The following is a 15,999-nucleotide window of genomic DNA, read 5'->3' as shown; positions in this document are numbered from 1 at the left end:
AAGTCACTAAACATTCCCAAGCCTCAATTTCATCACCTATAATATGGGGATAATATGTATACCTTCCAGGATTGTTGTGAAGATCAAACACAAGTAACAGAACAGGAGGCTCAACGAATATTAATCCTTTCTTAATCCTTCTCTTTCTTCTTATTTGGATAAGAAAAATGATACAAGGAAAAGAAAGACTAACTATATAAGTTTGAAGTTGACACAGAAATACTGGATAAGTTGCTGGGGTCTCAGTTCATCTTTGTTCAGCAAGAGCAAGAATATGTGAAGGAGGAAGCTATGCTTATTTCTTCCTTTCTTAGGTCTCTGAACTAGCTTATAGTCTTCCTGCCACTTTGAAAGTCTGTGCATTTGAGCAAGATAGCTTGTAGTACTGGCAGTATGTGTGTTGGCATCTTTTCTATTTTTCATTGTCGTCTTCAAAACCAACAAAATCAAACAAAACCAACCCAAACTCATAAAAAATTAAGCTATCTTTGAAATTGACTTTACACCAAAGATTCAGGATGCTAAGGCAGAAGACACCAAGAAAAAAAATGTCATGGTACCTTAAAAAAAATTTAGCAGGGCTTCCCTGGTGGCGCAGTGGTTGGGAGTCCGCCTGCCGATGCAGGGGACGCGGGTTCGTGCCCCGGTCCGGGAGGATCCCACATGCCGTGGAGCGTCTGGGCCCGTGAGCCATGGCCGCTGAGCCTGCGCGTCCGGAGCCTGTTGCTCCGCAACGGGAGAGGCCACAGCGGTGAGAGGCCCGCGTACCGCAAAAAAAAAAAAAAAAAAAAAAAAATTTAGCAAACAGTAATCAAAACAGCATGGTACTGGCACAAAAACAGATATATGGATCAACGGACGAGAATAGAGAGCCCAGAAATAAACCCACACACCTATGGTCAATTAATCTTTGACAAAAGAGGCAAGAATATACAATGGACAAAAAGACAGTCCCTTCAGCAAGTGGTATTGGGAAAGTTGGACTGCTGCACATAAACCAATGAAGTTAGAATACAGTGTTACACCGTACACAAAAATAAACTCAAAATGGCTTAAAGACTTAAATATAAGACACGACACCATAAAACTCCTAGAAGAGAACATAGGCAAAACAGTCTCTGACATAAATTGAAGCGATGTTTTCATAGGTCAGTCTCCCAAGGCAATAGAAATAAAAACAAAAATAAACAAACAGGACCTAATAAAATTTATAAGCTTTTGCCCAGCAAAGGAAACCATAAACAAAATGAAAAGACAACCTACGGACTGAGAGAAAATATTTACAAACTATGCGACTGACAAGGGATTAATCTCCAAAATATACAAACAGCTCATACAATTCAATTAAAAGAAAAAACCCAATTGAAAAATGGGCAGACAACCTAAATAGTTCTCCAAAGAACACATACAGATGGCCAACAGGCACATGAAAAGATACTCAACATCGCTAATTATTAGAGAAATGGAAATCAAAACTACAATGAGGTATTACCTCACACTAGTCAGAATGGACATCATTAAAAAGTCCACAAATAACAAGTGCTGGAGAGGGTGTGGAGAAAATGGAACCCTCCTACACTGTTGGTGGGAATGTAAGTTGGTGCAGCCACTATCGAAAACACGATGGAGGTCCCTCAAGAAACTAAAAATAGAATTACCATATTATTGAGCAATCCCACTCCGGGGCATATATCCAGACAAAACTATAATTCAAAAAGATCCATGCACCCCTCTGTTCATAGCAGCACTGTTCACAAAGGCCAAGACATGGAAACAACCTAAAATGTCCATCGACAGATGAATGGATAAAGAAGATGTGGTACATACATACAATGGAATCGTACTCAGCCATAAAAAAGAATGAAATAATGCCATTTGCAGCAACGTGGATGTACCTTGAGGTTATCATATTAAGTGAAGTCAGAAAGAGAGAGACAAATACCATGTGATATCACTATATGTAGAATCTAAAATATGCCACAAATGAACATATCTACGAAACAGAAACAGACTCACAGACATAGAAAACAGACTGTGTTTGCCAAGGGGGAGGGGGTGGGAGAGGGATGGATTGGAGGTTTGGGATTAGCAGACGCAAACTATTATGTATAGAATGGATAAACAACAAGGTCCTACTGTATAGCACAGGGGACTATATTCAATATCCTGTGATAAACCATAATGGAAAAGAACATGAAAATGAATATGCATATATATTCAGCTATATATATTTATAGCTGTACAGCAGAAATTAAGACAACTTATAAAACAACTGTACTTCAAATTAAAAAAAATTTGCAAATTCCTTCTTGGCTGGAATTGGTTGTTACACTTTAACAGAACAGATTTGAATTTTTTTAACAGTCTATGAACAGTGTTTTTGGATGGCCTTAGGTACCCACACAACACCCCTCTATCATGTGTCAAACTAAACAAAGATTTCCAGGGACTGGTAGTCTGACTATCCTCAAACATGGGAAAAGGAAGAGTAATTTGGATTCAGGTCGATTGCCAAAAGTCTTCATATTCCAGTTTTGACTCTCATTCAATGTCCTCTAAAGATTAAAAGATTCATTTCTGTATGACCCTTAGCCAAACCTAGAGACAATTGTTCAAGCTGGGAATATCTGAATATCACTCTGTTACTGAACAAACACAGACCATTCTTAAATACAGAGTTTCTATTAGAGGAAAACCCCATAGCACCTGCCAAATATAAGCTGCCTTTGATCTTATACGTCTTTTCAATATTCTGTCCAGGCACCACCAAACTTTTCACTTAGAAGGAAGTGATTGTTTTACCAGAAGAGATTATTTATTTCTATATGCTGAAATCAAAAATTGAAAAAAGACCAGAAGATCCAAAGAGATGCAGAGACAGCCAGCACTATGACATCAGGAGAACAAAAAGCAAAATTTTGAAAAAAGCTCAGATAATAAGCAAAGGAGAATAAAATCTGAGACTTAAATTTTGTGGCCACATCTGGAAATCAGGGGCAGAAATGTAAAGCTCTCCTTCCCTTGGGGATGTATCAAGCTGTGTGGATGAAAAGCCCGTGCTGGGCAAGGACTGGCCACAGCGCAGAGTCTGAGCCGGTGGTACTCAGGAGACTGTTCACTCCCATGTCCCCACCTAATGATTATAGCTGCCACTGACTTTGGATCTGATAACAGATGCCTATCTGTGTCTCACAGGCTCTGGAACTCAACACATACCAGATTCTCTCAGGTCCAGGTTGCTTAGGTTTCTGGATGCTGTAGGCCATCCCCCAAACCTCTGGGTTCAGATCTGCTCTGAGGAGTTCAAGGGAGAGAACAGCAGCAGGTAATATCACGTCTTGCTCATCTTTGCTTCTCCCCAGAGAGGGAACAAGCAGGACATTCCAGATCCCTAGAATTCACACTCAACTTAATGTCTGCCTTACCCTCATCCCAACAGGAGCCTAGTCAACCCTCTAAGCATGACAACACAGCACCAAAGGACCTGAGTTTAGATTGAGGTTGGCAGTGAGATTTAATTGAAAGAATGACCCCATCGGAGCCTTAGAACAAGCTGGGGTGAGAAAAGGCATATGCTATTACTCCCAGCTGACAAAGCTCCTTCACTGGCAATGTTATTTCAGCAGGATACTTCAGAGCCCACCTTAATTCAGGGCTCAGTAAATAACCTTTCCAGCTAGACTGAAATTCCGAAGATAGCAGTGCAGTTCATGGAGTGTATTTCGTGTTCAGTTGCACTCCCATGCTGATGCTTCTGAAGGAGGAATTTTAGAAAAGGACAGAGTACACACTAAAAATTGATATAGGTAGAAATACAGTAAAAGTAGAAATGTGCCTCATGAGAAAAGTCAAGTAGAGACATACCAGAATACAAAGTCTGGTGACATAATGAAAAAGGAGAAAGACCCAATAATAAGCTTAATAAAAATTATTAAGATGCTGGTGAAAAAGAAAGATGACATTTCGTAATCTCCCCCATCAACCTACCCCATAAATGTCTCAGCCAGTTAGATGCAGCTCTGCCAATTCAAAAATAACCTTTGCGTACTTGTGTCATGGGGGTGAAGAGGTTGGGAGTCAAATATGAAAGGGGGAAGGAGTAGCCATGGTAGGGATGTGTGGCCAAGGGAAGCTCCTAATTTTCCTTGCACTCAGCCCTGTACCCCTCTGCTTCTGACTTTTCCCTGCCTCAACCGTCTCCATCTCTTTTCAGCAGGTGGGAAGCTTTGGTGTGAAGCATGCAGAAAATCCAGGAATTATGCAATTATGCAGCAGGCCCACGATGCAAACCTCTTCAGCACAAACACACATCCTCCACTTTGGCTTGATGTGGTAGCATAACTGTCGCCCTAATTCCTGATACCTTTCTCCCCCAAGCCGTTCCCAATTGAGAAAAATAACTAACCCGGGCAATGCAGAAGAGCCTTCCACACCCTGCCGAGGATTCCATCATCATCACAAGCAACGTGTTGCTCTAGTACAATGGTTTTCGAAGAGTAGTCCCTGGACTGGCAGTGTCAGCATCACCAGGGAAGATGTTAATCATTCCAGACCCACTAAATCAGAAACTCTGGGGATGGGGCCTGGCAATCTCGTTTTAACAAACCCTCCTGGTGAGTCTGCTGCACATGTTTGAGAAGGACCACTCTTGTCACATTAAGTCTGCTCATCTGTGATAAAGGCCAGACAGCCATCAAAAAACAGGCTGCAAAGACTCCCAATGCCAGGTCATTTGGCAGAGTTGAGGGGTGGGAGGGGTTGAAGCTAACGGTGCTAGGTAACCACCCCAGTTCTAGAAGAAATGCAAAATGGCATGTCCAAAGTTCTCTGGTCTGTGATATTATATGGCAAGTGACAAGCAAACTTGGCTTCTTTCTAAATGGGCGATAAATGTAACAGAGTAACAGCCTGTTTTCCTGATCTTTTGCCAGATTTCCAGGTCATTCAACTTGTAAAATTAGAAGTACCCTGGATTTTACACCCCCATATTAAAGTAACACACACCATGCTTTCTCTTACATGAACCGATAGGTGCTGCACTTCTCACAGGCTGCAGATGTTCACGCAGAGAGAATTCTGAACCATTGTTCTGGTACTAAAAATGAGGCTATACCTAGAAAACATAAATAGGGGCTTGCATTTTCTCAGCCCAGAGGGTTTGCCAGATGCTATACTTTGTGTTAACAGGAATTAATAAGAAAATCTTACAAACCTATGTGCACCTGTTTTATATAGTCAATCAGTGAGTCTTTGTTTTCGTTCCAGAAGCTTGGAAGCTTCTCCTTGCGAGGATATTTACAGCATGACAGCTCCAACGTAATTTCAAAACACTGGGCCCAGATGTAGTTGTAATCTTGCATTCCACCTAAACACAAGCATATTTAGTTTTTTTAAGGTCTGAAATTGGAGTGAAGCCAAGTATCACGTACCTTGGGGACAGGTGAATCAGACAGTGGTAATGAAAGTACACATAAACAGGAAAAGATGAATTTGACATATTAGCAAGTACAATTAGAGCTTGACATCTTATTATCCAGGCATGACAAAGCAATCCTAAATACTCCCATATGGGTAACTGAATCAGAGCTGACTGATGCTTAGCTGTGCATCAAAATTAAGTGAGGGGTAGAGGAAGGGTCCTTTTTAAAAATCACAATTACAAAAAGGATTCTTCAAGGGTTTCCCTGGTGGCGCAGTGGTTAAGAATCCGCCTGCCAATGCAAGGGACACAGGTTCAATCCCTGGTCTGGGAAGATCCCACGTGCCACAGAGCAACTAAGCCCGTGTGCCACAACTACTGAGCCTGCACTCTAGAGCCTGCGAGCCACAAGTATTGAAGCCCGTGTGCCTAGAGCCTGTGCTCCACAACAAGAGAAGCCACTGCAATGAGAAGGCCACACAGCACAACGAAGAGTAGCCCCTGCTTGCCACAACTAGAGAAAGCCCATGCACAGCAATGAAGACCCAACGCAGCCAAAAATAAATAAATTTATTTTAAAAAAAAAGGATTCTTCAAGTTACATTTCTTCCTAAATTACATTTTAAACAGATATAAACTAGAGTGATATTTTCTTTTAAAATATTTCTACAAACCATTCATAAACACATTTATTCTGTAAAGCTAAGTATATGAATTTGGAGGAATAATAATGCCAGTGTTTACTGAGTGTTTGCTCTTGCTAGGTACTGTTTGAAGAGCTTCACCATCCACTCATTTAATCCTCACAGTAATTATCACTCGTATTTTACAGATGAGGAAGCTTAATCACAAATGGTAGGTCATGTGCCCAGGGATTCTTGCCAGTGAATGGCTGAGACTGGAGCACAGGCCATCTTCCTAGCGCCCCCATGCTCTCAGCCATCACACCGCACTGCGTTTGGGGATGAGAGGGAAGGTGCCATGCTGATTCTCAGGGAGCAGGGGAAGACCCAGGCTCCTGGTACTTCTGGGGTTACCACTGCCCATACTCACTTTCTAGTTCTTACCTCTCAACACCCTATTTTCAAAGGGTTATAACTGTATTTTATAGTTTCTAAGATGTAAAACTTTTCATATTTTAAAATCTCTGAATTGGGAAGTATCTTAAATTTGATGGCTGAATAACATCATTGGGTTATTAGTTTGGCTGGCAACTTTTTTCTTTCTTGGTGGGACATGTTTTACAATCAGTGGCATCTTGGATGTGAAGAGATACGGTAACTTTGAAGGAAGTAGTCTCTGCGAGATTTTAATTAGTTATACTTGATATCTGCCCAGTGAAATATGAATTCTCAATTTCATCAGGGTATTTGGGAAGTAACGAAGTAAAAAAAAATTATGCTCATAGAATGGTCAAAATATTATGTCAACATTGAGTAATATCTATGTACGTACAGATTTTAGCCAGGAAGAATTACTCTGTCCTTTCTTTTCCTTTACTTACAAGTTTTGTATTTCTCTCTGACCTCATTTTCACCAGGAAATAGAAGAAGGAAAAAAGGAAGAGAGAAATGAAACAAAACAAAAGCCCTTGGCTGGATGGCTGTGTCTCAGGTAGAAAGAAGTTAAATGGCAAAATAGGCGTGCAAAACAGGTGTGCAAAGCACGCTGGATGGAGAATACCAAGTGTGGAGGGTGTGTGCCACTCCAGATAATGCCAGGCAGGCCTGGCCGAAAAAGCCTCCAGGCTGAGCCAGAATGCTCTGTTCTAAGCGCCTCAAAGTTTCTGGCTCTGCCCTCTTTTTTTCTCACAGAGATACACAGCTGACACAGGCACACTTGGGAACAACTCCCAATAGCAAACTTAGGTTCCTAGTTAATCTCCCACACATCTGGATCTGTCTTGAAAGTTACAGACAATGCACATGAAGGACAGCACTGCCACTGGGCAGGAGGGGGCCCTCTCCTCCCTATGGAGAGTAGTGAGCGGGGACTAGGCTACAGCCCTGTGGTGGGAGTGGGGAGGCTGTCTCTCGGACATCGGAGAGAAGTTTGGGATGTTGTGGTATCTGGCTGGTCCTGGTTCCTCTCGCTTGTGGTCTATGCTTATTTATATTATCTGGAAAGCTGGTGGAGACCTGCCCAGACACAAAAGTCCCAGCTTGTGCAAGACTACTTGATAGCCTGGTGCATCCAAAGTGACAACTGAGAAAGTAGGCTGCATGCAGAAACGCAGGATGGGGGTTGCTGTTGGTAGGGTCAGCTGACCTGTCTGGAAGGGGCACTTGCCACTGAGGCAGTGGAAACCTGGTTCCAGCCCACTGTCTCCCCTCTCACCCTTCTGTCCTAGGTCCCTCCTATTCTCTGTCAATTTCCAGACTAGGACTCTGACACCCCTGGGCTTCTGCTTATATTATTCCTTCTGACAAGAACACCCCTCCACCACGTTCCCTACACGGCCAGCTTCTCACTCCCTCCCTCGCCTGGCCGTCCTGTTCCAAGGGAGAAAAACTAGAGGGCTCTCTCATTTAGCCTGCAAAGTGGTTTTAAAATCAGGAGACTTCATGGAAATATCCAGCTTGCTTCACAAACTGGAAGATCTGGCAATATTGCCCCCCACTGCTGCATGGCAATAATTACCTTGTTCTAAGTAGCAGCTGTCCCCACTGGATGAGACATAAGCATTACATTTCTCTAAGGCCTTCACTACTCCCTGATGTATTTTGGATTTACACCCCTGTGATACACTGTACCTTTTCTAAATCTCTACTTTTAAAAATTTTTACTTTTTTTATTTTGGCTGCATTGGGTCTTCCTTGCTGTGCGTGGGCTTTCTCTAGTTGCGGTGAGCAGGGGCTACTCTTCGATGCGGTGGCGGGCTTCTCATTACAGTGGCTCTCCTTGTTGCGGAGCACGGGCTCTAGGCGTGTGGGCTTCAGTAGTTGTGGCACGCAGGCTCAGTAGTTGTGGATTGTGGGCTCTAGAGCGCAGGCTCAGTAGTTGTGATGCACGGGCTTAGTTGCTCCGTGCAACTGAGATGTGAGATCTTCCCAGACCAGGGCTCAAACCCGTGTCCCCTGCATTGGCAGGCAGATTCTTAACCACTGCGCCACCAAGGGAAGCCCTAAATCTCTACTTTTGTTCACATTACATGCCATCACAATTATTTATTTGTATGTTGCTCTTCTCTATTAAACTTGGGCTTAATATCTGTGTCCTGTTCATCTTTCCTGGCACAGTTCCCAGCTCCAAGGTAAATGCTGAACGAGTGTCTGAAGTTAGGAGGCTTTGGCAGTGGGGAACATGTCTGAGCATCTCTCAAACGATCAGTTCCCCTCACTGCTCTGTGATATTAGCTGACAGAGACATGACTGAAGGGACTGCGCTGTGCCTAACTTTTGGCAACTGCTGGGGTGAAGGCCAGCTGGCACCTCTGGGGGAACGCAGTAAGGAGAATAGCAGAATGAAGAGAAACTCACCTTTGAGTGGATACCAAAAGTATCCATTTACAATTCCACCAGGAAACTCTATTTTAGTTCTACATGGATTTCTTTTCCTCATGTCGGGATTTCTTGAAGCGTAGGTACGTGCAAGATATTGAAAAACATCATCATCAGGGGTTAAGCTCCGAGAGTATAATGTTCCAGTGGCTGTACATGAAAGACAGACCAAGACCTTTTAGATGAAGTTATAGTTGGAGGAAACACACCATATTAGCACATACATCATCATATCACACACAAAGGCTCTAATTTCCTAGTGAGATCCTCTACCCACTTCCACGAATACTCCCTTTACTCCTCTTCCTAGTTTTTAATGGACATACAGAAGGCAATATTACACAAAACAACCATGTCCATGTCTAAACTCCTTCTCAGTCAGCTTAAAAGTTAAATACCCTCTTAGTCACCCTTGCTGATTTCTGGAGGTCAGTAAACTTTCCTTAGGTACTGTAGGGATTAAATGAAGCCACTCGAATACTTTAAGTCCTTGGTACATACCTTATCCCACAGTTTTAAGAGGAATCAGGAACTATTACTTACATGATTAGTTTTATTTATTTATTTATTTAGCCGTGTTGCCTTTTGTGGGCTAATTTAAATCCCAATTTTACTGTTTCACTGATGAATGTCAAGTAATCCCGTGTTATCAGTTCAGCCACCTTGCCCATCTACTGTTTATAAATTGTAGGAAGGATAGCTGGGGGTCAAGAGAATGGGGCTCTTTCTATCCCTGCCAGAGAAGTTAAGTGGAGAGAGGAAGAGTGTATCCCCATTCAGAGGCAGAGTGTTTGCAGTTTCACTCTGGACTTAGAAAGCAAGAGCTGGGCCCAAGTTTGCTTACCTGGAACACCATTATCAAATGGGTAACTGGCCACCAGGGCACCACCGTGGAGGTTTGCAGAAAGGACAAATGTCTCTGTATTCAGCCACTTCATGACTGCCACAGTTTCAGGCTGCCTCGGTACAGTATTAAATTCAAAAGCATCGGGGAAATTTCTATTCAGGTCATAGAAGTTACTATTTTCCCTTTAAAAGAAAGAATTTTTTAGGGTTTACTATTGCTGTCTGAGGGAGCAGATTCGTGCAGTGTGTAGACCTTTGCTTTGGGTTCCAGGTGTTTTTCCAAATATGAATACAGAGGTGGTGGACGGTTGCCTTGGCAGCCTCCAGTGAATCACAGCTGGCATTCACACAATATGTTGTCCCCTCCCGTGTGACTTGTTCTTGCCAATGGGACCGTAGTGATTCGGCTGTAAGCAGAGGTCTGATAAGTGTTTGCATTTCGGGGCTTTTGCTCTCGACACTCCCATTTGGAACCCTGAGACCCCAGTGCTATCCACGTCAAGGGTCAATGTGCAAGAATGAGGAACCCACGTGACAGCCAGAACTGAGACTCTAGAGATACGGTCCCAGCCAGACCCCAGCTGAAGCCCCTGACATCATGGCATAGAGATTAGCCACCCCTGCTCTGCCCTGCCCAAATTCCTAACTTACAGAGTGGAGAGTAACTAAAGAGGTGGTTGTTTTAAGTCCCTCAATTTAGGGGCAGTTTGTTCCATAGCAATTGGTAACAGAAACAACAGGAACATGCTATTCTATACAAACGTATTTCTGAAAAGTGGACTGGCCATGTTTAAAGAGGCTAAGAAACTTAAACGGGGGAGGGAATCAAGTGGTGATTTATTAATCTTTGGTAAAAACAAATTTTTAATTGCACAAATATCAGTGTTTATCAGACATTTGAGAAATTCCAAACTTCCTGAGGCTGCTTGAAACACAATAAACTTTAAATCAGAAATACTACAAGACTCACCCTTCTTTGTGATTAGTTCGTGTGCTGGCTTAATAAATCAACCTGTTTATTGAGGGTCTAGGTACTACCCTAGGCCCTGGGATTTAACAGGGATGAACACACGGGCAGCATTCCTGCCCTCAGGTAGACATTAAACAAGAAATGAGACATTAAAGATTGTGCTATGAGGGTAAAGTGCCAGGTGATGTGAGAATAATTGGGGCTCTAATATCTGATAAGTTAGGGAAGGAGGCTTTGAGGAAATGCTGTTGAAGCAGGGTGCGGGGTGGGGGGAGGGGTGGGAAATGCCAGGGGTGAGAAGGTAGCTGGTGGTTGCAGAAGATGAAGGGAGGTCTGAGCAGCTGCGGCAGGGTGAGTGCGGGGGAACAGGCAATGAAGCCGGAGCAGTGAGGCAGGCGCAGGGGTAAAGCAGCCTTGCTCAGTATTTTACTTCTCAAGGTCAAAGCAGTGGGCAGCCCTGAAAAGTTTCCAGCACAGCAGCGACATGACACAGGTTATGAGATGGTTCGCTAACTTCTCTTTCCAGGGCGAAGGGGTCTGATCTGATGGGGGGCTTATTATGCTTTTGTTGTTTTAAATAAAGATAGACTAGCCCGTGCTTACCTTCCCTTATTGTAAAAACAGTCAGGCTTTAGAACAGCTTCGAATCCATCTGGGTTCATTGAAGGCATGATGTGTATCCGGGTACTATTAATTAGATTTGTGATTTCAGGGTCTCTTCCATCGCTGGTTACGAGATATTCAATTAAATGGAGCAGCAGTTCCCGCCCTACAGCCTATAGGTGTTAAACAGAGAAGAGGATATTGTTAGGTGAGAGGAAAACAGTCCCCAAAGCACAAATTCCCCAACAAGAAGCACTACACATGATATGTGAGACCAAAACCAGTTGTCAGACCACCGTTTCTCTGGTATACTGACACTCTGGCACGTGGCAATCCATCACTGGTGTGCTGCAGAATCTTTGTGAGTAAAAGGTTTTTTTTAAGGTAACTTAAAAAAAAGTACCTATAAGTAAATAATTTACTAAAAATGAATTAAGAGTTGAGTAAAGGTTATTCTTATTATCCTACTTCCAGTTTGTCTGTCTTCCACATACTTCCTGGAGTGGTGGCGAGAGGAGGAGCTAGAGATCAGGCAGGGAGTTGTGCGTCTCCACAAGCATGCCTGGCACACGGGAGAGCCGTGGTGCGTGTCTCGGTGGATGGTTCGTGGAGAACCACTGCAGTAGATATGTAGATTTTAATAGAGAAAAGTCTGAATTTGTAATATGCATGATTTAAGTAGGTTAATTTAAATAGGTCTGATTTTCATATTCCCCCGTTTCCAAGTTCTTTTATCTCCAAATTCCCCTCCTGCACGTTTGTGCAATTTTTGCTGTACCTCTGTATTTCTGATTTCCACATCCTCATGTTTCTTTGGCACAACATCCTCACAATTTTTTGCCATATCTGCATATTATCTATACTATTATTTAGTTTGCATTTTCTTTAAATTGGCTCACTTTTTACTTACATTAAAAATAAGAAACTTTGTATAATTACCATTTTGCTAGATATGTTTCTAATTGTATAGTAAAATAAAAGCATGACTGAAAATAAACATGGTCACATTCACCTAAAATTACCTTATGTATCAACAATGATTGGGAAACTGAAGGCCTGTGAAAGAGCTTGCTTTATAATCCCCAAGGGAGAGATTTACTTTTTTTTTTTTTTTTAAAGGAATTCACATATTCAACCTTATTCTAGAAAGATTTGATTAGGCTATATTACTTTTCCCCTGTAATCCTGAGTTCAAAGATTCTGCTTCTAAGTAAGGAATATTTACCTCTTACATGTGATCAGATGTTGTAGAGCAGTTAGTATATGGGAAATCAGGGCAGCAGGTGGTTAAATAAGGACAGTGCTTCTGGTGCATTAATGAAGACCGTGGGCAGGAAAAGAATTTTCATTTATGACTGCTCTGTAGCAATTTATTGTTGGGACAAAGGATGAGCAATTCCATACTTTATGCCCCTCGCTGGCAAGCAAAGAGATCACATTTTATGAATTTGTTACCCTAATGAACACAGAATAATTAAAATGGAACTAAGAAAATTTTAAATATGTAAATTACATATTTATAGGTAGCCATAAAATTCAGAGTAGAAGTAAATTCCATTCTGACTGCAATTTTTTTCCTACTCATGTCTATCTTCTTCCACCACTGTGATTTTTGTTTTTACAGTCAAAATTGTCACTTGAAAAAGGTCCTTACAAACCTTACAAAAGGTGCTTAATAACCAAAAAAGTCAAGTGAGTCACACACTGGGTTTCCGATTCAGTGTTTTGGAAGATCACGCACATTTGGACACTCCTTACTGGCTTCCCTGAAACCAGAGGAGGAGGGGCTGGCAATTTTAAGCTGTGAAAGGTGGCTTTAAAGGTGGACAGTGTAGTTGGTTGAAGGGGCTTTTCTGGACAGGGGTTGGGGAAGAGAAAAGGTCAAGGAAAGAGAGAAGGAAGTGAGATTTCTAAATGCTGGTTGGAGACTGTAGGATGGTTCCATTAGAGGGACGTACCAGGAAAAACCTGAGGCCCCTCTGAGTCCCAGGTTAAGTACCAAGTGAGATATACTGGAATCCCCGCATGGTTCTAAATGTGAATTTCCTCTTAACTATCTGAATCCTACATTCTCAAGCACGCCCAAACTCAAGACAGGAGTTGGCAATTAAATTCATCCACCCACAAGAAAATGAAAACAAAGAGTAAGAAGCTGTGATTAAGCTATAGAACTAAATTAAGCAACTGTGGTGGTGTGGGTATAGGATAGAAGGTAAAAGTTAAGGTTTATAGCTAATGGCAAGGGTGGGTGCCGGGGGGAGAGGAAAGGAGAGGACAGAAGACTTTTCAAACTGCTAATTCCTTCACTTTTCCCAAGAATGGGTCATAGGATATTATCCAAAGTTTAAAAAAATATATATTTCAAATCATTATAATTTCAGTTTTTCCTTTTTTTAAAATTCTTTTCTTTTTAAAAACCCCACATTTGTTTATTTATTTATTTTTTTGGCTGTCTTGGGTCTTCGTTTCTGTGCAAGGGCTTTCTCTAGTTGTGGCAAGTGGGGGCCACTCTTCATCGCAGTGCGCAGACCTCTCACTATTGCGGCCTCTCTTGTTGCAGAGCACAGGCTCCAGGCGCGCAGGCTCAGTAGTTGTGGCTCACGGGCCTAGTTGCTCCGCGGCATGTGGGATCTTCCCAGACCAGGGCTTGAACCTGTGTCTCCTGCATTAGCAAGCAGATTCTCAACCACTGCGCCACCAGGGAAGCCCAAAGTTTTTCCTAATTTTTTGACTTTAGAAGAATCTTCTGATAATTTCTTATTTTGCTTTTTTTTTTTTTTTTTTTTTTTTTGCTGTACGCAGGCCTCTCACTGTTGTGGCCTCTCCCGCCGTGGAGCACAGGCTCCGGACGCACAGGCTCTGTGGCCATGGCTCACGGGCCCAGCCGCTCCGCAGCACGTGGGATCCTCCTGGACCGGGGCACGAACCCGCGTCCCCTGCACTGGCAGGCGGACTCTCAACCACTGCGCCACCAGGGAAGCCCTGATAATTTCTTATTTTGAGAAAATACCAAGTTCACCAATTATTTTCATTTCACTTCAGTTCTATTCTGTTAAATTCAAGTAAAGTTAAATCTCATACTTCTTATTTAAAGATAACACGTATAATATGACACACATTTCATTTTATATCCTTTTGATTCCTCTCATTCTATTACTGTAGAGATACATAGATGTCTAGAATAGCATCTGGCAAATACTAATGATGGTGATTTCTGAGCAATAGTATTCTGAATAGTTTTTATTTCTTCTTATTTTTCTAGTATTGCTTTTTAAATTAAAGAAACCTATGTTATTTTTACAAAAACAATAAAATCATGATTCTTTCAAGGTAACGAATGTGTGACCAAGGTATTTTCTGTTTGTCTCCATATTCCAAAACAAACCACAAGTTCATAACTGCAGAGGGTGAAAGAAAAATCTTGGAAGTATGATAAAGAACCAATTAAGAGTTAGATAATTAAAAAAAAATGGTGAGGTAAACAGATGCAATTTCAGAGGGAGTTAAACAAAGTCCTCTTGTTTTCTTGGACCATATTTTCCTGTCTCTGTAACAGCAAATTTATGCCACATATTATTCAAGTTAATTCTTCTCAACCTTAATATAAATGTCTCAAACACTCATTCATGTTTTATGTATAGACCTCCCTTTGTTTAAAATTAAGTCTTTGAATATGAAACCTTAGAGAGACTAAAATTTTAAAAAAGAATGGTCAAAACTGTTTCCGTTAGCTTAACCAGCCTTTCTTTTAGCTCCTTTTGTGAGAGTGTGGACTTAATGAAAGAATCCCTAATGAAGAGCCTGAAAGGCTGGGTGAGCACACCAGCTTCTAGAGTCTTTCTCTGATAATTCATCCGGTCATTAAGATGGCAGGAACCCAGGATGGACCTAGAGATTGTCATACTGAGTGAAGTAAGTCAGAAAGAGAAAGAGAAATATTGTATAATATCACTCATATGCAGAATCTAAAAAAAAATGATACAAATGAACTTATTACAAAACAGAAACAGACTCACAGACTTAAAGAAGGAACCTATGGTTACCGGGGGGAGAGTGGGGGGGAAGGGATAGTCAGGGAGTTTGGGATTGATGTGTACACATGTCTACATTTAAAATAGGTAACCAACAAGGACCTACTGCATAGCACAGGGAATGCTAACAACCTAAATGGGAAAAGAATTTGAAGAAGAATAGATACATGTATATGAATCACTTTGCTGCACACCTGAAACTAACACAATATTGTTAATCAACTATACTCCAGTATAAAATAAAAAGTTAAAAAAAAAAGATGGCAAGAACCCAGAAAGCAGAAAATAAATTCTTTATCAGTTTATCTTCAATTCAGTCAAGTGGGAATTTGTTAGATAAAAATCAATGTTCTAGCACTTCTAAGAACAATTGGAAAACAATTTTGAAGCAACAATCCACAACTGGGTAGTGTATTGTGCGAGAGTGAATTAGAGGGTAGTACCAACACTTCAGCTCTCCTAATGGTGGAGTCCGTTCTTGAAATGCTACACTGTAATGCAGCTTCTGGGGGAAAATAAGCCTGTCAGTTCTGGGGCTCCACATGGTGTGTTACAGACTTAATTCATTTGTCTTAATGCCTAGCTAAATCCTTCATCTTCAGATATTAGCCTAATATTATCTAGCACACT

General features: G+C 41.7%; 1 protein-coding gene and 1 long non-coding RNA gene across 3 annotated transcripts in view; one reads left to right on the top strand and one right to left on the bottom strand.

Moving 5' to 3' along the window:
- The window catches only part of LOC115858473 (uncharacterized), a 36,219-nt gene extending 25,260 nt beyond the window's left edge, over positions 1 to 10,959 (top strand). Inside the window, exon 4 of the long non-coding RNA XR_009565398.2 lies at positions 2,761 to 10,959. This is a non-coding gene — a long non-coding RNA (uncharacterized lncRNA). The remainder of the gene's footprint in view (positions 1 to 2,760) is intronic.
- Positions 1 to 15,999, bottom strand: part of CPM (carboxypeptidase M) — a 134,639-nt gene that overhangs the window by 69,717 nt on the left and 48,923 nt on the right. For both annotated transcript variants that reach the window (XM_060305843.2, XM_030866324.2), the window contains exons 4-7: positions 11,339 to 11,511; positions 9,764 to 9,948; positions 8,899 to 9,069; positions 5,213 to 5,365 (exon numbers count right to left, since the gene is read on the bottom strand). In XM_060305843.2, coding sequence (XP_060161826.1) covers positions 5,213 to 5,365; positions 8,899 to 9,069; positions 9,764 to 9,948; positions 11,339 to 11,511 — 682 coding nt within the window. The remainder of the gene's footprint in view (positions 1 to 5,212; positions 5,366 to 8,898; positions 9,070 to 9,763; positions 9,949 to 11,338; positions 11,512 to 15,999) is intronic.

The sequence above is a fragment of the Globicephala melas genome, chromosome 10 (genome assembly GCF_963455315.2).
Source record: "Globicephala melas chromosome 10, mGloMel1.2, whole genome shotgun sequence".
In the NCBI taxonomy this organism is placed as follows: domain Eukaryota; kingdom Metazoa; phylum Chordata; class Mammalia; order Artiodactyla; family Delphinidae; genus Globicephala; species Globicephala melas.
This window is presented reverse-complemented; position numbering and strand designations above follow the sequence as displayed.